This window comes from Copadichromis virginalis, linkage group LG5 (genome assembly GCF_057382275.1).
Source record: "Copadichromis virginalis isolate Kocher_CV1m ecotype Utaka linkage group LG5, C_Virginalis_male_GT1.1, whole genome shotgun sequence".
In the NCBI taxonomy this organism is placed as follows: Eukaryota; Metazoa; Chordata; class Actinopteri; order Cichliformes; family Cichlidae; genus Copadichromis; species Copadichromis virginalis.
In genome coordinates this window covers 31,566,015-31,587,737 of record NC_140622.1, presented here as the reverse complement: position 1 = coordinate 31,587,737, position 21,723 = coordinate 31,566,015, and the positions used below count along the sequence as shown (strand labels likewise).

The window sequence follows — 21,723 nt, the reverse complement described above, 5'->3', positions numbered from 1 at the left end:
AGACATGAGTGGTGCAAGACTTTTGCAAAGATTATACATACATACAGGGGCCTAAGATGTAACTGTGCAATGTTTGGTTGATGAACTCCTGATTGCATAAGAGTCTGTGGACAGACAGATTTGGAGTTTTACAGTCACAGACATTCGTGGTGTTTAACTGAAATTTTATCTGCTACATAAAAAAAAGACAATTTCTGATCTCCAGGGCAAAGAAGATCCATCTTATTTTATCTTATAATGGAATGGTCAAACTACCTCAGGTTGAACTCTCTGCGACCCGTGGAGCAATGTGAAAAACGCATTCAGACATCATCAAAACTGTTTTGAGAATCTGAGTTGAAAAAACAATAAACACAAATGAAATACATCAAAAGTTGATGGCATAACCAGAAGAAACAATTTTATTGGATACTAATGTGCAATGACATGTAACAGTCGAAGACAGTAGATGCAGGAGACGAGCAAATATATCAAAAAGAGGCTCCAGATACATCCAAGAACACAATACAAGAATCCCCCCCCAGAGAGTGTAGTCTTAGAGACCCACATTTTTTAACCAATTGTTTTATTTTTGTTTAGATTTTCACAATCATCTTGTATTTCCTGTCATAAGCCACGGACACGTGTGACAGAAGTCTGACTTTAAAAATCAGGGCTGCAGACTTGTAGAGTGGTTACTGACTAACAGAACAATGAAACCGCTGCTGCTAACACTGTCTCGTTGGATATTTCACTGAGAACTGCTGATCATAGGCCAACATGCTACCACTGAATGAATAATAAACGCTGATGTGGGATGATAAGACAAGAGCATGAGACAGAGAGGGCAGTTTATAACCTATGAACAGAGCTGGAGAGATAAGCCTGTGAATCTAGTGGAAAGGTCTGACTCAAATAAATACTGGGCGAATCATCACATCCCTGCCTTCAGTTGCTCTTTCCAGCTTTGCTGAAGCAACACAGCTTTGTTCCGATTCTTTTATCACTTAGATTGTTGCCCGTGTTTTATTTTTTTCTAATTTATGTGGCTATCTTTGGGTTTAATGCGAGTGTGATGGTATCACAAAGCTCGGTCACATTTAGCAAGAGTAAACAGTAACTGTGTTGGTCACATGTACATTCGTGCTTCTCCACAGCAGGTTCATTCTCAAGATAATATCAAAACTTGTCATCAATTGGATCGCTGGATATAACACCAATGGATGTTTGAACTACTGCTTGACTCAGTAAATTATAAATTATTTTGTTCTAGTTGTGTGAATGTCTGATCAGGTCTTTCTGTGGAGCTCTTTGGCTCTGCAGAGAGGGTGATTACTGGAAGTCAAAGAATGAAAGGGCTATGGAAACACACTTGCCATTAGCCCCGGCATACTGACTGCTTAAAAGACTTCTCAGGTTTTCAATATTCAGTTTCACTCCAGTTTGAAGTCTTTTACACTACATTACTGAGATATATTTGACAGATGACAGTACACAGCTACAATGTGTGGGCCTACAAAGCTTCTACTAATTGCAGTGTCATAACAAAACAATGTTGCATTTCAACCTGCCTGCCACATTGACACTTCATGATTTGGACGGTACTATGTGTAACTTCCATTTCCCACAGACACGCTCATGAGTCCATTAGTGAAACAAGTGTAAACTAAGCTGTCTGTTAACCAGCTTCATGACACCAGGCATCAAGATGTTAGATTAGGTGAAGTCAAATCACCTAAAGAGTCAGATTAAAAGCGCCTCTGTGCCATTTACTGCATGTCTGTCATACTGTGCAAGACCAGTTTTAGACAAATCTTGGTCACAGACACTGATGCATATCAAATTGTGCGATGGATGCATAGTTGATTACAGTGCTGCAATGTTTTTAGAAAAAAATAATAATGACAGAGACATGAGTATAAAAGGTTTTCTTCTTAGTCATAGTGGTTTTTTTTTCCTTTTTTACTTTACAACCAATTGTTTTGGTTTGTGTGTGTGCCCACAAATTTGTTTTCCCCTAACCTTTATTAAAAAATACGACATGTGCCGACTGGTTTATCCTTTACTGTTGTATTCTGAATAACTGCTTTTTTTGAGTAGCCCTGCTGTGAAAACATGGTCCTGGATGTCTGTCTAAATTTTTTGTTTGTGGGCAGTCTGTTGATCAAAGCCCCAAATCGGCCACTGATGGACATGTCGCACAATCAATACCATATTTAGTTTGAAACAACCAAAGAGGATGTACTTCTCATGAATGTCATGTTAGATTTCAGAGCGTGTCACAGCCTCTGTAAACATTTCATCTGAGATAAAGAAGCAACCTTCTGGGCAACAGAAGAAAAAGAAGAGATTGATGTGCGTTGGTCAACTGTCTGAGCAACATCTCCTGAGAGAGCAACTGGAGGAGCTTCTAGAGAGACACTGAGCTACAGCTACAGCCAGACGACAGGGAGTTTGTGCGTGTTTGTTTACAGGAAGAAAAAGCTGGTCTGTTCCTTCAGTCTTTTGGGAACTATCATGTCGAAGTGGGCAAGAAGTGGAAGAAGCTTAATGCTGCGCCCAGTTGATGCTCTTCAGGTCGATGCCTTCCTGACTCATCTCCCACAGAGGACTGACAGACAGAAAGAGAGGCAAAGAGGCAGGTTAGAGAAAACAAGGTTACCATTCAAAATTTTGTATCAATTTTATGAATGTAAAGTAAAATCAGCATCTGCGCGATAGTGTCTGAGAGCTGACTTTACCTCATCTCTCTGAGTCTGTGGACCTGCTCGATGCATTTCTCTGCTGTGTAGTCAACCTCTTCTTCAGTGGTGAACCTGCCAATACCAAACCTGCCACAGACACAAACACGGACATTTAAACCTGAAACTAGAGAACATGAAAGGCTGTTGGTAACCATTCCCTGGTTATCCAAGTTTATAAACAGCTTAGTTTTCTGTGGATTTAATCACTTTGATTGCTAAGTCTGATCAATGTGAAGAAAAGAGTTAGGAAGCTCAAGGAAAATCATTATTAAACTTCTGGGGAGTTGCAGTTTTTATCATAATCCAGGTTACAGGAGGTATTGTTACCTGATGGAAGAGTGAGCCAGATCTTCATCTGCTCCAATAGCTCTGAGGACGTATGATGGCTCCAAAGACGCTGAAGTACATGCACTGCACACACAGACACAAATATTCATCTTTAGAGACTTCATGCACAATCATATGAGGCTTTTGAACTGTACATTAAGCATGTAACTGTACTCTCAATGCTGGTGTTGAAACTGACATTTATGTTAAAAGTGTTTCTGTGAACTTGAGCAGAAGATAGGGAACGAAAAGTCATTCAGGCAAAAGGCATTCAGGACTTTGTGTGATAGGAAAATGATTTAATTTCAATTCCAGATTTAAAAAGTAGCCAACAAAGAGAAGCTAATGTAAGAATGCTACCCTGACCACACAGGTGGCAGGACACTTGATTCATAAATAGTACACAAATCGGTCAACACTTCCATCCTCTCAAAACCATGCCGATTTTCTAACTTTTTGATGCAGTGGGTAAAGTTACACTCAAAAGTTGGACATATGTGCGTGAAAAAAAAGTTTGTATCTGACCTCCCTGATGACAGAGCAACATCCTTCAGTGCCATCAGCAGACTCTCGCCCTCCACGTAGGCAAAAGAAAGGTTGATACAGCCTGAAAACACCCAGACACACAAACACAATCAAAGGCGTTAGTCCAACTTCCAACAAAAACACTTCAAAAACATTAACTTCAAAAATCTTCACTGACTTGTAAATCAATTTTGGTTTAAATTCTAACCTGCAGCAGCAGCACTGAGTTTCATTTCTACATGGAATTTATTAGCGTATTATAAAACCAGTTTAGTTACAAGGAGCACTTTAACACTTTACAGTTTAAGAGTTGGTTTCGAGGTTCAGTTTAGAATTAGGTATAGGCTAGAGTTAAGAAATGTCTTACGCTAATAAATGTCCTCATAAAGACTGCTAAACAAACATAAATGTGTTTACCAGGGTAACGCTGTTCTGGATCTCCATTCATGATGACATCAGGAATCTCAGACATGACCTTCTGGACCAGACGATTAGCCAGCATGGACACCCGCTGATGATCATACTAAACAAACAAACATGCACTAATCCCCCTGAAATGTAGCATCGTCTGGGAAGGTTTTTTGGATGTTTGACTTTGGTTATTTTACCTCCATCTCCTCCTGGGCGATGCTACAGGCAGCTCCCAGTCCAACAGCCAGTGGGGTGGGGACAGTGCCAGAGCGCAGCCCCCTCTCCTGCCCGCCACCGTTCTGTATTGGCTCCAAACGCACCCTTGGCCTGCGACGCACGTACAACGCACCCACACCTGGACACACACACACGTAGTAAGTATTTTTGCTTTTACACCATTTTACGTGCATCTTTTCAAAGATAATCAAACTCCGACTTTGACAGCTGATAGAAAAAATTAACAGGGAAACTCCGCTGATTTAAAAAAAAAAGAAAAAAAAATCTTCATATAAACAACCTACATGGCAAAAAAGTATACATACATACTTTTTTGCCATCTTTCCTGCTTCATATTTCACCTGCGTGTATTTTGTTTAATTTTTAAAACCAAAACACGTATTTCTGTGGGAAAATTTAGCCATTTCTAGTTTTATACAATTTATATAAAAAATGGAAATGGGCACTGACAAATGAGCTCCACAAACTATCTCACCTGCCTATCGATCGGTTTAGAGTTATGCCACCTACTGGTACTGCTACTAAAGCTGACCTTTGGGTCCGTAAATCTTGTGACCACTGATGGACATCAGATCGATCTTCCAGTCAGAGATGCTGATGGGAATCTTCCCAACGGCCTGAGCAGCATCAGTGTGGAAGAAGACTCCTTTTGAGCGACAAATCTGACCTGTAGATAGAAAGAGTTCAAGCTCATTAATCTGATCAGAGCTCTCGGTTGGGCTCCGCATAAAGCGAATAGTCTGATTTATTCAGTAAAACTGACAAAACTATTTAGATGCGGATATTATGAGTGCGTGATTGTGAGCATTTCATGTGTGTTTGATTTGCTATGCTTACCAATCTCCTTGATGGGCTGCTTGACTCCGATCTCGTTGTTCACGGTCATCACCGACACCAAAGAGGTGTCAGTACGGATGGAGGCCTCCAACAACTGAACACACAAACAAACATGTAGTAAGACTCACTGTAAGGAGCAGACACGGGACACAATAATTCGTGAATTCTGTAACGCTACAAATGGAGGTAAAAATAATAAATACAGGCTTCACTGCCCAGAGGTATTGTAAATATAGCTTCCAGTTTTTAATATGTTCACACAGACAATATTCTGGTTGTTGTCTGCGTGATCTCTCTTTTTGTCTCTGTATGTTTACCTCTAGGTCCAGCAGGCCGTTGTTCTGGACCGGCAGGTAAGTAACATCGAACCCTTCGGACTCCAGAATCCGACACGAGTCTAAGACGCACTTATGCTCGGTCTGAGTGGTGATCACATGACGTTTTTTGGCCTTGTAGAACCGGGCTACACCCTACAGGAGAGAACACACTGGGTTAAAGGGAAGAAAGTTTTAAGATTTTCTCTGATTCTAGCACTTTCTGGAGTTGTGAATCCAGTTTGTGGCTACTGCTCGTTTCTTTTTAGCATTAATTCAATGACCTCATTTATAATTCCAGTAAATCAGAATCGACAGCAGCGTGACTTTAATTTGCTTCCTCTATTCTCGCTGTTATTACTTGTTCTTTGCTACACATGGTGTCTTTGGTAAGGCAATCCAAGTGGACTGAAGTGAAGTAGTTTGTTTCAGTGAAACAGTGAAAACAGATGCTACTTCTTCCTGTCAGCTGACTTATTTGCCTCGTGTGCACAGAAAATTTCTTTTAATTAAATGTTCTCAACGTGGCTGACAAATTCCATTTTTATCACAAGTTTTTGCATTTCAATATTGTATAGTTTGATTCAGAAGAAGCATCCAAATCATTAACAATACAAAGAGTTTTGTTAATGACAGTTTTGTTTTAAGGAGTTTTATTAATCAGTTCACATTCTGAATTTGCTCTTACTGTTTTGTGTGTTTTTTATTTCTCATGTAGTTTATCACTTGGTTTTTTACAGTGTTCTTATTTTGTAAGAGTTGTAGTTTTAATCTGTTGTCTGCATTTTATATTTTTGATCAGTTTTCACCAAAACAAAACCTGTGTGTGTTTGTGTGAGATAAAGTGATTAAGGTCAAGAGAGTAGGACCTTGATAGCCATGTTGTTGGACTCTGTGGCTCCGCTGGTGAAAACGATCTCTCTGGGATCGGCTCCAATCAGATCAGCCACCTGCTGCTCAGAGAGAAAGAAAGGGAAAAAAAAACACCAAACAGATTCACATGTTTCTAATTTGTGTTTCTAATTTTGAACATGTGTTCTAGTGATGCTCTAACTCCGCCCTAGTGGCCATCACAATTTGGCCATTGAGAAATTTGCTCAAATTCTTATGCGTGGCCATTTTTCCTGCTTTTAACACATAAACTTTGAGGACAAAGTGTGAACAACCAGACAAAAAAATCAGATTTGATCAAAAAATCGTAATTGAGCATTAAGACCTGCAGTGTGAACGTAGCCATAGACATATAGCAACATCAGTCAGTGACTCTCGGTGAAACATGCACATGTTGTAGGTTACAAATATTAATGTCGGAGCGCTGATGCTGAATTCAAACATTCAGCATCAGTGCTCGACTTTGGTGTGCTCACTAGCTTGTATGAGGCCTGCATCTCTTTGCATACCACAGCTACAACTGAGCAAGCCAAAGTGATACATGGACCAGATTTTTTCAGTAAAAGGACTAGATGTTACTGTCCTTTTACTACCTGCAAAGAAAGTGTAAATAAGCACAGCCCACTTTTCTAAAGATGGAGCAGCTCTCTACCTTCCTAGCGGTCTCCATAGCGGATTCACTCTCCCAGCCGTAGGCATGCGTTCTGGAGTGAGGGTTACCGTAGTAATTCACCTGGTAGGGCAACATGGCATCCAGCACCCGGGGATCCTAAAGACACACACAAACATATGAAATAGGGCTGCTCGATTATGGCAAAAATGATAATCACGATTATTTTCACTGAAATTGAGATCTCGATTATTTGACGATATTTATTTAACCCTTTAAGACCTACCATAGAACCAAGTCCGCCAGAGCTTATATTATTTTTTTACATGTTGTAGTGCCATTTGTGGGAGCATTTCAAGTTGCTATACAACTGTTATAGCCCATATTTTAATAATATGTATGCATTATGTCCATAGTAACTACATAAATTGCAAAAAAGTTGCAATAAACTACAAAAAAATTGAAAATCGGTTTTGTTTTTTTACATATATTTCTACTTGGAGAAATTTAAGAGGTTTATCCCTCAAAACTTTAAATACAAAAAAGTTGCAAAAAATAGTTTACAACAACAGGAAATTTATTTTTAGTGTCTTCATAGTTTTATTTTGGAGATACACCAATTTTTATATACACTGCAGGAAAAATGAAAAAACAATCCTATGATGCAAATTTGCAAAGAAAACAGAAGGTGCATCAAAATAAACGATTTCCAGCAGTGCAATTCGAGTTCTAAGCATCCCAGAAACTATTCAGAAAAGTCAAACATGACCAGTATAGGCTTTTAAGGCCTACAAGTAAAAAACTACATTTCCGCGAAAATGACGTCACTACCGGTTTCGGGGAGGAAATGGCCGACATGTGATAGTTCGTGCTGACGTCTGATTCACTGTGGGAAGTGTTACGAACAGCTGATCGGATCAGCAAAGCGTGTTTCTGGAATATTATGTTTTTGTTCCTGCAAGCGCTTTCTATGCAGTTTTTGCAAAGCTTTATGTGGAAGGAAACCGTGACCGAGGACAAGCTGATGGCATCAGATGTAAGTACAACTCCTCCGGTTTCATATGCAAAAAAAATTATTGCGCTAGCTTACACGGTTCAGGTTCTACAGGGATTTAAAAATAGTTACACAAAACGGAGTGTGCTGCTCTGACCGGCTTCAATGACTTTAAAAAATAATATAAAATAGTGTGCAACACCACTGAAGGTTTTTTTTTTTTTTAACCTCTCTTTTCAACCAACAGCAGTCACTCTCTCCTCTCCAAATAACTTCTGCTTAGCTTTCTGAGCTTCCCTCGGGTCCTCTTAATCAGCGGTCTCCAACCTTTTTTGCGCCACGGACCGGTTTATGCCCGACAATATTTTCACGGACCGGCCTTTAAGGTGTCGCGGATAAATGAGGGAGGGGCTAATAATCGGCTCAGTCATTTTTAATGATCGTTGAAAGCCCAGATCGTAATCGTGATTAAAATTCGATTAATTGAGCAGCCCTAATATGAAACTCTAAGTACAACCAGCTTTATGTCCAACTCTCTCTGACATCAGCTGTAAAAGCCTGTAAAAGTGACAAAGTGCTTAGTAACAGTTACCATGGGAGTGGTTGCCTGGAAGTCCATGTAGAGGGGGCGAGGCTCATGCTGTTCATGTTTCTTGATCAACTCTGCAGCATAAATTACAGTATATTTAAGACATTTAAAGCCATTCTTAAGACCACATTAAATTTATTAATGTAAAAAAATGGCATTTAAATTGTTACATTATTACATTCATCGGGCATATTGGGGCCCGATGAATGTAAAAACAAAGAATTACCAGATTTTTTTTAACCTTATTTTTGTTTTTATGAAAAATAAGAGCCACATATGAGGATATTCGTTTAAAATTTCGATAGAACAGTAGCAGTATAATGTCCTCGTAAGTGGATATCAGGCCCTTGTAGAGCAAAATTGAGTATTTTGGTCTAAATAACCCAAAATGTGATGTCCACATATGTGGACGCCAGGTCCTAGGAAGTTAAAATACGAAATTTTTCACCAAACCTGACATGTGTGCAAAATTTCACGAGTTTTTGAGCATGTTAAAGCACTCAAAAAAGGCAATTCATTTCAATGAAAATAATAAGAAGAAGAAACAGAGCAGATACATTAGGGCCTTCGCACTCTCAGTACTCGGGCCCTAATAATAAGAAACAGAGCAGATACATTAGGGCCTTCGCACTCTCAGTGCTCGGGCCCTAAAAATGTTGTCAATCTGGCAATGAAGTCAAGAGTAATGTGCATGATTTTAACATTATAAAAAATGGAGAGTGACACAGAGAATATCAGAACATAAAATCTTTTTAAAACAGTTATTTAACAAGATTGCTTCGTCTTGTGCCAGTCAGCTAGTGCTCGTGAACTTTCCGTTTATTAGTGTTTTAATTTAGTATTTTTTAGGTTTTCCTGACCTCACATGGATTTTAAAGTCGTCAGTTAACCTGACAGTTTACAGATGCTGTGAAGTTTCCTGCCTCACTAAACTGCGTCACTTTGGGATTAGCTTCGTGCTAGTTGGTCTTGGGGGAATAAGCTACCCATTTTGCTCCGGGCAATTGTTACCTTTCTGCGGGAAGCTAGCGGCCGTCCGCTCGGAGCTCAGCCGGAGAGGAAGCCACGCGGTTGGCCTCAGCAGCCGGGAGGACACGGTCCTACCCGAGGCAAGCATCTTGTCAGTGGACTGGCTTCAACTGGAAAGCCGCTGACCTCCGTCAAAAACAGCACGCTGTTCGTGCTGAACACCAGCAAAACAGAAAACTTGGCACAGACCAGCTTAACCCACTGGTCCCTACGCAAGAAAATAGAAATAACAAAATATCACTACTTAAACAAAAGGTTAAATTTGAGTGAAGTTCGGTGATGTTGCCGCCTGTCTGTTACGTCCAGGTATAAACACAAATGTCAAGATAAATACGTAACACCGAACACTTCCGTGTGAGACGTTCAAATTAAAAGCTTTTCACAACCATCGCAATGATAAGCATTGCTTCATATAAAGTGGATTATTTTCTAAAAAAGTATATAAAATGCACATATATTTGGATTTTTATCAGTCGGACTGATAGCGGTTTTTGTCCTCTGATTGTCAAGGGGAGAGAAAAAGCAACAGATAAATAAAGTAACAATGTAAAAAAATATCATAGGACTAGGGTCACCAGTAATGATGTCTTAGACTTTACAGGGTAAAAACTTCAGGTTTCTGTTAATTAATTTAAGTAAGATAATGGAATATGTTCTTTATCACAAAAATCTGGGACTTCTGCAGCCAAAACAAATTGTGCAATACATTAAATAAAATCCCATTATTTTAACTTCCTCCTCTTTGCAGCGTCTTCACTCGGTTACTTTGATAGCTTGACGCAGCTCGATGTCGATGCCGTTTCATGGTTGCACAAGAAACGGAAATAGGAGGCGGGAGTTCCTGTGAACGTTCACCACTCTTATTCGTTAATTTTCTGTGTTTTGGTACCGCTTCTGCTTTTTGGTTGGCTACAAAGCAACGAGTTTGTGCAAAGTGGTTTCAGTATGTTTCATTATCTTATGAATACACTACTTTTAAATAATATATTTTTGCTTCAGTAAAATTTTTGGGTGAAAGTGTTGTACTGTATAACTATTTGCGTATATTTCTGGAGTTAAGTGGTTCGCACTGTTTCCTCACAGCATAGAAGGTCCTGAGTTCACTTCCACCATCAGGAGTTTTTACATCTTCTCCCCCGTTTGCGTTGGTTCTCTCAGGCTTCTTCCTACAGTCCGAATACGTTGGGGGCGGGTTAATTGGCGATTCCAAAATTGCCCTAAGACAGCTGGGATAGACTCCAGCGACCCCGAAGAGAATTGATGGATAATGCAATATTTAAATCCAGACCCAAACTCCATACCAGCTGGTGGCGCTTTTTTGACGTTCGCCCAATAAAGAAGAAGAAAAGGTAGAAGCGGAAGAGAAGGCGAATGTAGCTCATTAGCTACCTAGCTAGGTCACTTTTAAAAACCCTATTTATTAATTTATTTTTAAAAACACCGGGGATGGAAAATTAAACTTTTTGAGTGGTGGATCTCGCTTTGAGGTGAGTTTGAGGTTTCTGCTCGTAATGTGAAAGCTCGCAGAGACGAGCTAACCTGTCAGTATGCTGCTGCTGGCAGGACGGTAAAAACGTTTTGGGGTTTTGTTTTTATTAATATCAAATAATATGATGGGTTTATGCTTTAGTCAAATTAACGAATAAATTAGGTAGTGTTATATTTAACATTTACATGCGTTTTCTGGCCGTAGCAGCTGCACTGATCGTAGTTATTAAAGATAAAAAGGAGAGAAAACTAGTTTCCTGAACGTTAGACACCAACATGAGCGTCAACTCTTACTTGTTATTTACAACGACGAGTGAAAAGCAGAACTAAACACTGTGGGGATTTAACTCCCGAGTCTCAGTCTGATATTACGTTCGCACTGAAACTGAATTTGCACTGTAATATGTAATAGTAGCTTGTCGTTTTATTTTCGTATAGATATTATTATGGAACATAAATAAGTGAGAAATATTTATCAGTTTACCTACACTGGACAGTCTGTGTGGGTCCACTTTTTTTCCCCTTTTTGATGTGTTTTACTTTGTTTTTAAATTTTAATATTAAACAAATGAAACCCAAGTCAATAAAACATACAGTTTTTAAATGATGGTTTAACTTATAAACTGAAAAAGCTACACAAACCCGCCTGACCCTTTGTAAAAAGTAATTGCCCTAAAGCTGATTGTTTTTGCCACTCTTGGCAGCAAGAGCTGCTGTCTTTGCAGTCATTTGTGATGACTGGCAATGAGTGTTTCACATCACCGTGGCCCACCCTTATTGACAAAATTGTTTTAATTCTGGGTTTTCAAGCACAAAAAGCCTTTTTAAGGTCAAACCAAAACATCTTAAGCCTGGACTTTGCCTAGGATACTTCAAAACCTTTTTAATGTTTTTTGTTTTGTTTTTTTTGGACGTTTTGGTTGCATGTTTCTAATTATTGTCCTGATCCACAAGTGCAAGTCTCAGATTCCAGCTTTGACACTGTGGCTATCTGGTAATATTTTCTGTTGTAATGTTACTTTCTGGATGGTTAAACCTTGTTTTATGTATGTGGGGTGCATCGTATGCAAGCCATTGCTTTGGCCTGCACCCTTTCTTTTGGAAAGAACCACTTGTTTCATTATGATCAGATAGCAATAAACAAACAAATACACAAGTAAATAGTGAAGAGAACCTACTTAAATGTTCGAAATCTCGAAAGTCTGTGAACAGGACTTTAGAGATCATATACCCTTCATTTGAAATGAATGGTAAAAGAAGTACTTGTCACTGTGGGGTTTTTAATTCTTGCTGTAAGGAAAAAGAAGTTCAAAAATTATACATGCAACATTCTTAACGGGCATTTTTGAAGTGCTGCAAATGTAAATGTTGCCACCAACCTCATGTTATCAAAACAGGGCTGTTTTGCAAAGTTATCTGTAACTGGTGCCAAAGTCCGTGTAGAACTGACACAAGAGAATATGGCACACAGATGATCTCAACCGAGCTTCTTAAAAATCAATAAAAGCTGTGGCTTGGTCAGAGTGTATGCATTTTTATGTCAAAGAAGGTGCACCCCCATTTTCTTTAAGTTTATTAATAAATGATGCTCTATAGTAGTTTTTGTAGAGTACAAGTTGCGACTTGTACTGGACCTTTTGAGAGTCATGCAGAGCTGATCTAATAAGTCAAATAATTTTTGCAACTGTGCATGACGATAATAAATCCAGCGTATTAATCTCACAAATCAAGATGACACCAGGCATCAAGATGTTAGATTCGGTGAAGTCAAATCACCTAAAGAGTCAGATTAAAAGCACCTCTGTGCCATTTACTGCATGTCTGTCATACTGTGCAAGACCAGTTTTAGACAAATCTTGGTCACAGACACTGATGCATATCAAATTGTGCGATGGATGCATAGTTGATTACAGTGCTGCAATGTTTTTAGAAAAAAATAATAATGACAGAGACATGAGTATAAAAGGTTTTCTTCTTAGTCATAGAGTGTTTTTTTTTCCTTTTTTACTTTACAACCAATTGTTTTGGTTTGTGTGTGTGCCCACAAATTTGTTTTCCCCTAACCTTTATTAAAAAATACAACATGTGCCGACTGGTTTATCCTTTACTGTTGTATTCTGAATAACTGCTTTTTTTGAGTAGCCCTGCTGTGAAAACATGGTCCTGGATGTCTGTCTAAATTTTTTGTTTGTGGGCAGTCTGTTGATCAAAGCCCCAAATCGGCCACTGATGGACATGTCGCACAATCAATACCATATTTAGTTTGAAACAACCAAAGAGGATGTACTTCTCATGAATGTCATGTTAGATTTCAGAGCGTGTCACAGCCTCTGTAAACATTTCATCTGAGATAAAGAAGCAACCTTCTGGGCAACAGAAGAAAAAGAAGAGATTGATGTGCGTTGGTCAACTGTCTGAGCAACATCTCCTGAGAGAGCAACTGGAGGAGCTTCTAGAGAGACACTGAGCTACAGCCAGACGACAGGGAGTTTGTGCGTGTTTGTTTACAGGAAGAAAAAGCTGGTCTGTTCCTTCAGTCTTTTGGGAACTATCATGTCGAAGTGGGCAAGAAGTGGAAGAAGCTTAATGCTGCGCCCAGTTGATGCTCTTCAGGTCGATGCCTTCCTGACTCATCTCCCACAGAGGACTGACAGACAGAAAGAGAGGCAAAGAGGCAGGTTAGAGAAAACAAGGTTACCATTCAAAATTTTGTATCAATTTTATGAATGTAAAGTAAAATCAGCATCTGCGCGATAGTGTCTGAGAGCTGACTTTACCTCATCTCTCTGAGTCTGTGGACCTGCTCGATGCATTTCTCTGCTGTGTAGTCAACCTCTTCTTCAGTGGTGAACCTGCCAATACCAAACCTGCCACAGACACAAACACGGACATTTAAACCTGAAACTAGAGAACATGAAAGGCTGTTGGTAACCATTCCCTGGTTATCCAAGTTTATAAACAGCTTAGTTTTCTGTGGATTTAATCACTTTGATTGCTAAGTCTGATCAATGTGAAGAAAAGAGTTAGGAAGCTCAAGGAAAATCATTATTAAACTTCTGGGGAGTTGCAGTTTTTATCATAATCCAGGTTACAGGAGGTATTGTTACCTGATGGAAGAGTGAGCCAGATCTTCATCTGCTCCAATAGCTCTGAGGACGTATGATGGCTCCAAAGACGCTGAAGTACATGCACTGCACACACAGACACAAATATTCATCTTTAGAGACTTCATGCACAATCATATGAGGCTTTTGAACTGTACATTAAGCATGTAACTGTACTCTCAATGCTGGTGTTGAAACTGACATTTATGTTAAAAGTGTTTCTGTGAACTTGAGCAGAAGATAGGGAACGAAAAGTCATTCAGGCAAAAGGCATTCAGGACTTTGTGTGATAGGAGAATGATTTAATTTCAATTCCAGATTTAAAAAGTAGCCAACAAAGAGAAGCTAATGTAAGAATGCTACCCTGACCACACAGGTGGCAGGACACTTGATTCATAAATAGTACACAAATCGGTCAACACTTCCATCCTCTCAAAACCATGCCGATTTTCTAACTTTTTGATGCAGTGGGTAAAGTTACACTCAAAAGTTGGACATATGTGCGTGAAAAAAAAGTTTGTATCTGACCTCCCTGATGACAGAGCAACATCCTTCAGTGCCATCAGCAGACTCTCGCCCTCCACGTAGGCAAAAGAAAGGTTGATACAGCCTGAAAACACCCAGACACACAAACACAATCAAAGGTGTTAGTCCAACTTCCAACAAAAACACTTCAGAAACATTAACTTCAAAAATCTTCACTGACTTGTAAATCAATTTTGGTTTAAATTCTAACCTGCAGCAGCAGCACTGAGTTTCATTTCTACATGGAATTTATTAGCGTATTATAAAACCAGTTTAGTTACAAGGAGCACTTTAACACTTTACAGTTTAAGAGTTGGTTTCGAGGTTCAGTTTAGAATTAGGTATAGGCTAGAGTTAAGAAATGTCTTACGCTAATAAATGTCCTCATAAAGACTGCTAAACAAACATAAATGTGTTTACCAGGGTAACGCTGTTCTGGATCTCCATTCATGATGACATCAGGAATCTCAGACATGACCTTCTGGACCAGACGATTAGCCAGCATGGACACCCGCTGATGATCATACTAAACAAACAAACATGCACTAATCCCCCTGAAATGTAGCATCGTCTGGGAAGGTTTTTTGGATGTTTGACTTTGGTTATTTTACCTCCATCTCCTCCTGGGCGATGCTACAGGCAGCTCCCAGTCCAACAGCCAGTGGGGTGGGGACAGTGCCAGAGCGCAGCCCCCTCTCCTGCCCGCCACCGTTCTGTATTGGCTCCAAACGCACCCTTGGCCTGCGACGCACGTACAACGCACCCACACCTGGACACACACACACGTAGTAAGTATTTTTGCTTTTACACCATTTTACGTGCATCTTTTCAAAGATAATCAAACTCCGACTTTGACAGCTGATAGAAAAAATTAACAGGGAAACTCCGCTGATTTAAAAAAAAAAGAAAAAAAAATCTTCATATAAACAACCTACATGGCAAAAAAGTATACATACATACTTTTTTGCCATCTTTCCTGCTTCATATTTCACCTGCGTGTATTTTGTTTAATTTTTAAAACCAAAACACGTATTTCTGTGGGAAAATTTAGCCATTTCTAGTTTTATACAATTTATATAAAAAATGGAAATGGGCACTGACAAATGAGCTCCACAAACTATCTCACCTGCCTATCGATCGGTTTAGAGTTATGCCACCTACTGGTACTGCTACTAAAGCTGACCTTTGGGTCCGTAAATCTTGTGACCACTGATGGACATCAGATCGATCTTCCAGTCAGAGATGCTGATGGGAATCTTCCCAACGGCCTGAGCAGCATCAGTGTGGAAGAAGACTCCTTTTGAGCGACAAATCTGACCTGTAGATAGAAAGAGTTCAAGCTCATTAATCTGATCAGAGCTCTCGGTTGGGCTCCGCATAAAGCGAATAGTCTGATTTATTCAGTAAAACTGACAAAACTATTTAGATGCGGATATTATGAGTGCGTGATTGTGAGCATTTCATGTGTGTTTGATTTGCTATGCTTACCAATCTCCTTGATGGGCTGCTTGACTCCGATCTCGTTGTTCACGGTCATCACCGACACCAAAGAGGTGTCAGTACGGATGGAGGCCTCCAACAACTGAACACACAAACAAACATGTAGTAAGACTCACTGTAAGGAGCAGACACGGGACACAATAATTCGTGAATTCTGTAACGCTACAAATGGAGGTAAAAATAATAAATACAGGCTTCACTGCCCAGAGGTATTGTAAATATAGCTTCCAGTTTTTAATATGTTCACACAGACAATATTCTGGTTGTTGTCTGCGTGATCTCTCTTTTTGTCTCTGTATGTTTACCTCTAGGTCCAGCAGGCCGTTGTTCTGGACCGGCAGGTAAGTAACATCGAACCCTTCGGACTCCAGAATCCGACACGAGTCTAAGACGCACTTATGCTCGGTCTGAGTGGTGATCACATGACGTTTTTTGGCCTTGTAGAACCGGGCTACACCCTACAGGAGAGAACACACTGGGTTAAAGGGAAGAAAGTTTTAAGATTTTCTCTGATTCTAGCACTTTCTGGAGTTGTGAATCCAGTTTGTGGCTACTGCTCGTTTCTTTTTAGCATTAATTCAATGACCTCATTTATAATTCCAGTAAATCAGAATCGACAGCAGCGTGACTTTAATTTGCTTCCTCTATTCTCGCTGTTATTACTTGTTCTTTGCTACACATGGTGTCTTTGGTAAGGCAATCCAAGTGGACTGAAGTGAAGTAGTTTGTTTCAGTGAAACAGTGAAAACAGATGCTACTTCTTCCTGTCAGCTGACTTATTTGCCTCGTGTGCACAGAAAATTTCTTTTAATTAAATGTTCTCAACGTGGCTGACAAATTCCATTTTTATCACAAGTTTTTGCATTTCAATATTGTATAGTTTGATTCAGAAGAAGCATCCAAATCATTAACAATACAAAGAGTTTTGTTAATGACAGTTTTGTTTTAAGGAGTTTTATTAATCAGTTCACATTCTGAATTTGCTCTTACTGTTTTGTGTGTTTTTTATTTCTCATGTAGTTTATCACTTGGTTTTTTACAGTGTTCTTATTTTGTAAGAGTTGTAGTTTTAATCTGTTGTCTGCATTTTATATTTTTGATCAGTTTTCACCAAAACAAAACCTGTGTGTGTTTGTGTGAGATAAAGTGATTAAGGTCAAGAGAGTAGGACCTTGATAGCCATGTTGTTGGACTCTGTGGCTCCGCTGGTGAAAACGATCTCTCTGGGATCGGCTCCAATCAGATCAGCCACCTGCTGCTCAGAGAGAAAGAAAGGGAAAAAAAAACACCAAACAGATTCACATGTTTCTAATTTGTGTTTCTAATTTTGAACATGTGTTCTAGTGATGCTCTAACTCCGCCCTAGTGGCCATCACAATTTGGCCATTGAGAAATTTGCTCAAATTCTTATGCGTGGCCATTTTTCCTGCTTTTAACACATAAACTTTGAGGACAAAGTGTGAACAACCAGACAAAAAAATCAGATTTGATCAAAAAATCGTAATTGAGCATTAAGACCTGCAGTGTGAACGTAGCCATAGACATATAGCAACATCAGTCAGTGACTCTCGGTGAAACATGCACATGTTGTAGGTTACAAATATTAATGTCGGAGCGCTGATGCTGAATTCAAACATTCAGCATCAGTGCTCGACTTTGGTGTGCTCACTAGCTTGTATGAGGCCTGCATCTCTTTGCATACCACAGCTACAACTGAGCAAGCCAAAGTGATACATGGACCAGATTTTTTCAGTAAAAGGACTAGATGTTACTGTCCTTTTACTACCTGCAAAGAAAGTGTAAATAAGCACAGCCCACTTTTCTAAAGATGGAGCAGCTCTCTACCTTCCTAGCGGTCTCCATAGCGGATTCACTCTCCCAGCCGTAGGCATGCGTTCTGGAGTGAGGGTTACCGTAGTAATTCACCTGGTAGGGCAACATGGCATCCAGCACCCGGGGATCCTAAAGACACACACAAACATATGAAATAGGGCTGCTCGATTATGGCAAAAATGATAATCACGATTATTTTCACTGAAATTGAGATCTCGATTATTTGACGATATTTATTTAACCCTTTAAGACCTACCATAGAACCAAGTCCGCCAGAGCTTATATTATTTTTTTACATGTTGTAGTGCCATTTGTGGGAGCATTTCAAGTTGCTATACAACTGTTATAGCCCATATTTTAATAATATGTATGCATTATGTCCATAGTAACTACATAAATTGCAAAAAAGTTGCAATAAACTACAAAAAAATTGAAAATCGGTTTTGTTTTTTTACATATATTTCTACTTGGAGAAATTTAAGAGGTTTATCCCTCAAAACTTTAAATACAAAAAAGTTGCAAAAAATAGTTTACAACAACAGGAAATTTATTTTGAGTGTCTTCATAGTTTTATTTTGGAGATACACCAATTTTTATATACACTGCAGGAAAAACGAAAAAACAATCCTATGATGCAAATTTGCAAAGAAAACAGAAGGTGCATCAAAATAAACGATTTCCAGCAGTGCAATTCGAGTTCTAAGCATCCCAGAAACTATTCAGAAAAGTCAAACATGACCAGTAAGGCCTACAAGTAAAAAACTACATTTCCGCGAAAATGACGTCACTACCGGTTTCGGGGAGGAAATGGCCAACATGTGATAGTTCGTGCTGACGTCTGATTCACTGTGGGAAGTGTTACGAACAGCTGATCGGATCGGCAAAGCGTGTTTCTGGAATATTATGTTTTTGTTCCTGCAAGCGCTTTCTATGCAGTTTTTGCAAAGCTTTATGTGGAAGGAAACCGTGACCGAGGACAAGCTGATGGCATCAGATGTAAGTACAACTCCTCCGGTTTCATATGCAAAAAAAATTATTGCGCTAGCTTACACGGTTCAGGTTCTACAGGGATTTAAAAATAGTTACACAAAACGGAGTGTGCTGCTCTGACTTTAAAAATAATATAAAATAGTGTGCAACACCACTGAAGGTTTTTTTTTTTTTAACCTCTCTTTTCAACCAACAGCAGTCACTCTCTCCTCTCCAAATAACTTCTGCTTAGCTTTCCGAGCTTCCCTCGGGTCCTCTTAATCAGCGGTCTCCAACCTTTTTTGCGCCACGGACCGGTTTATGCCCGACAATATTTTCACGGACTGGCCTTTAAGGTGTCGCGGCTAATAATCGGCTCAGTCATTTTTAATGATCGTTGAAAGCCCAGATCGTAATCGTGATTAAAATTCGATTAATTGAGCAGCCCTAATATGAAACTCTAAGTACAACCAGCTTTATGTCCAACTCTCTCTGACATCAGCTGTAAAAGCCTGTAAAAGTGACAAAGTGCTTAGTAACAGTTACCATGGGAGTGGTTGCCTGGAAGTCCATGTAGAGGGGGCGAGGCTCATCCTGTTCATGTTTCTTGATCAACTCTGCAGCATAAATTACAGTATATTTAAGACATTTAAAGCCATTCTTAAGACCACATTAAATTTATTAATGTAAAAAAATGGCATTTAAATTGTTACATTATTACATTCATCGGGCATATTGGGGCCCGATGAATGTAAAAACAAAGAATTACCAGATTTTTTTTAACCTTATTTTTGTTTTTATGAAAAATAAGAGCCACATATGAGGATATTCGTTTAAAATTTCGATAGAACAGTAGCAGTATAATGTCCTCGTAAGTGGATATCAGGCCCTTGTAGAGCAAAATTGAGTATTTTGGTCTAAATAACCCAAAATGTGATGTCCACATATGTGGACGCCAGGTCCTAGGAAGTTAAAATACGAAATTTTTCACCAAACCTGACATGTGTGCAAAATTTCACGAGTTTTTGAGCATGTTAAAGCACTCAAAAAAGGCAATTCATTTCAATGAAAATAATAATAAGAAACAGAGCAGATACAATGGAGCCTTCGCACTCTCAGTACTCGGGCCATAATAATAAGAAAGAGCAGATACATTAGGGCCTTCGCACTCTCAGTGCTCGGGCCCTAAAAATGTTGTCAATCTGGCAATGAAGTCAAGAGTAATGTGCATGATTTTAACATTATAAAAAATGGAGAGTGACACAGAGAATATCAGAACATAAAATCTTTTTAAAACAGTTATTTAACAAGATTGCTTCGTCTTGTGCCAGTCAGCTAGTGCTCGTGAACTTTCCGTTTATTAGTGTTTTAATTTAGTATTTTTTAGGTTTTCCTGACCTCACATGGATTTTAAAGTCGTCAGTTAACCTGACAGTTTACAGATGCTGTGAAGTTTCCTGCCTCACTAAACTGCGTCACTTTGGGATTAGCTTCGTGCTAGTTGGTCTTGGGGGAATAAGCTACCCATTTTGCTCCGGGCAATTGTTACCTTTCTGCGGGAAGCTAGCGGCCGTCCGCTCGGGCATATTGGGGCCCGATGAATGTAAAAACAAAGAATTACCAGATTTTTTTTAACCTTATTTTTGTTTTTATGAAAAATAAGAGCCACATATGAGGATATTCGTTTAAAATTTCGATAGAACAGTAGCAGTATAATGTCCTCGTAAGTGGATATCAGGCCCTTGTAGAGCAAAATTGAGTATTTTGGTCTAAATAACCCAAAATGTGATGTCCACATATGTGGACGCCAGGTCCTAGGAAGTTAAAATACGAAATTTTTCACCAAACCTGACATGTGTGCAAAATTTCACGAGTTTTTGAGCAGGTTAAAGCACTCAAAAATGGCAATTCATTTCAATGAAAATAATAATAATAAGAAACAGAGCAGATACAATGGAGCCTTCGCACTCTCAGTACTCGGGCCCTAATAATAAGAAACAGAGCAGATACATTAGGGCCTTCGCACTCTCAGTGCTCGGGCCCTAATAATAAGAAACAGAGCAGATACATTAGGGCCTTCGCACTCTCAGTGCTCGGGCCCTAAAAATGTTGTCAATCTGGCAATGAAGTCAAGAGTAATGTGCATGATTTTAACATTATAAAAAATGGAGAGTGACACAGAGAATATCAGAACATAAAATCTTTTTAAAACAGTTATTTAACAAGATTGCTTCGTCTTGTGCCAGTCAGCTAGTGCTCGTGAACTTTCCGTTTATTAGTGTTTTAATTTAGTATTTTTTAGGTTTTCCTGACCTCACATGGATTTTAAAGTCGTCAGTTAACCTGACAGTTTACAGATGCTGTGAAGTTTCCTGCCTCACTAAACTGCGTCACTTTGGGATTAGCTTCGTGCTAGTTGGTCTTGGGGGAATAAGCTACCCATTTTGCTCCGGGCAATTGTTACCTTTCTGCGGGAAGCTAGCGGCCGTCCGCTCGGAGCTCAGCCGGAGAGGAAGCCACGCGGTTGGCCTCAGCAGCCGGGAGGACACGGTCCTACCCGAGGCAAGCATCTTGTCAGTGGACTGGCTTCAACTGGAAAGCCGCTGACCTCCGTCAAAAACAGCACGCTGTTCGTGCTGAACACCAGCAAAACAGAAAACTTGGCACAGACCAGCTTAACCCACTGGTTCCTACGCAAGAAAATAGAAATAACAAAATATCACTACTTAAACAAAAGGTTAAATTTGAGTGAAGTTCGGTGATGTTGCCGCCTGTCTGTTACGTCCAGTTATAAACACAAATGTCAAGATAAATACG

At 39.4% G+C, this 21,723-nt stretch overlaps 2 protein-coding genes across 3 annotated transcripts; both read right to left on the bottom strand.

The window, feature by feature from the left end:
* Window positions 1-374: 374 nt before the first annotated feature.
* On the bottom strand, window positions 375-9,862 carry LOC146710078 (cysteine desulfurase-like). The gene is made up of 13 exons (XM_085457334.1): window positions 9,470-9,862; window positions 8,462-8,532; window positions 6,918-7,034; window positions 6,244-6,327; window positions 5,378-5,530; window positions 5,061-5,154; window positions 4,756-4,890; window positions 4,184-4,341; window positions 3,993-4,098; window positions 3,576-3,657; window positions 3,051-3,134; window positions 2,721-2,810; window positions 375-2,590 (listed from the first exon to the last, which is right to left on the bottom strand). The coding sequence occupies exons 1-13, from the start codon at window positions 9,573-9,575 to the stop codon at window positions 2,527-2,529; spliced, it is 1,344 nt and encodes a 447-aa protein (XP_085313460.1). The 5' UTR covers window positions 9,576-9,862; the 3' UTR covers window positions 375-2,526.
* A 2,373-nt stretch (window positions 9,863-12,235) lies between these two features.
* Window positions 12,236-21,697, bottom strand: LOC146710077 (cysteine desulfurase-like). Of its 2 annotated transcripts, none has more exons than XM_085457331.1 (13): window positions 21,371-21,697; window positions 19,453-19,523; window positions 17,950-18,066; window positions 17,276-17,359; window positions 16,410-16,562; window positions 16,093-16,186; window positions 15,788-15,922; window positions 15,216-15,373; window positions 15,025-15,130; window positions 14,608-14,689; window positions 14,083-14,166; window positions 13,753-13,842; window positions 12,236-13,622 (listed from the first exon to the last, which is right to left on the bottom strand). In XM_085457331.1, the coding sequence occupies exons 1-13, from the start codon at window positions 21,474-21,476 to the stop codon at window positions 13,559-13,561; spliced, it is 1,344 nt and encodes a 447-aa protein (XP_085313457.1). In that variant the 5' UTR covers window positions 21,477-21,697; the 3' UTR covers window positions 12,236-13,558. The 2 variants fall into 2 exon arrangements, with proteins under 2 accessions (XP_085313457.1, XP_085313458.1); XM_085457332.1 differs by lacking the exon at window positions 21,371-21,697 and adding an exon at window positions 20,456-20,496.
* Between the last annotated feature and the right edge of the window lie 26 nt (window positions 21,698-21,723).

What these genes read in the sequence shown, in the direction of transcription:
- LOC146710077 (XM_085457331.1), bottom strand. Translation starts at nt 21,476, where the DNA reads ATGCTTGCCTCGGGTAGGACCGTGTCCTCCCGGCTGCTGAGGCCAACC. An exon ending in CCAACAACATGGCTATCAAG is followed by an intron (nt 16,563 to 17,275) that starts GTCCTACTCTCT and finishes TCTCTCCTGTAG; the next exon opens with GGTGTAGCCCGGTTCTACAA. An exon ending in ACGGCCTGCTGGACCTAGAG is followed by an intron (nt 16,187 to 16,409) that starts GTAAACATACAG and finishes TTGTGTGTTCAG; the next exon opens with TTGTTGGAGGCCTCCATCCG.
- LOC146710078 (XM_085457334.1), bottom strand. Translation starts at nt 9,575, where the DNA reads ATGCTTGCCTCGGGTAGGACCGTGTCCTCCCGGCTGCTGAGGCCAACC. An exon ending in TCCAGGCAACCACTCCCATG is followed by an intron (nt 7,035 to 8,461) that starts GTAACTGTTACT and finishes GTGTGTCTTTAG; the next exon opens with GATCCCCGGGTGCTGGATGC. An exon ending in TCGCCCAGGAGGAGATGGAG is followed by an intron (nt 4,099 to 4,183) that starts GTAAAATAACCA and finishes TTGTTTGTTTAG; the next exon opens with TATGATCATCAGCGGGTGTC.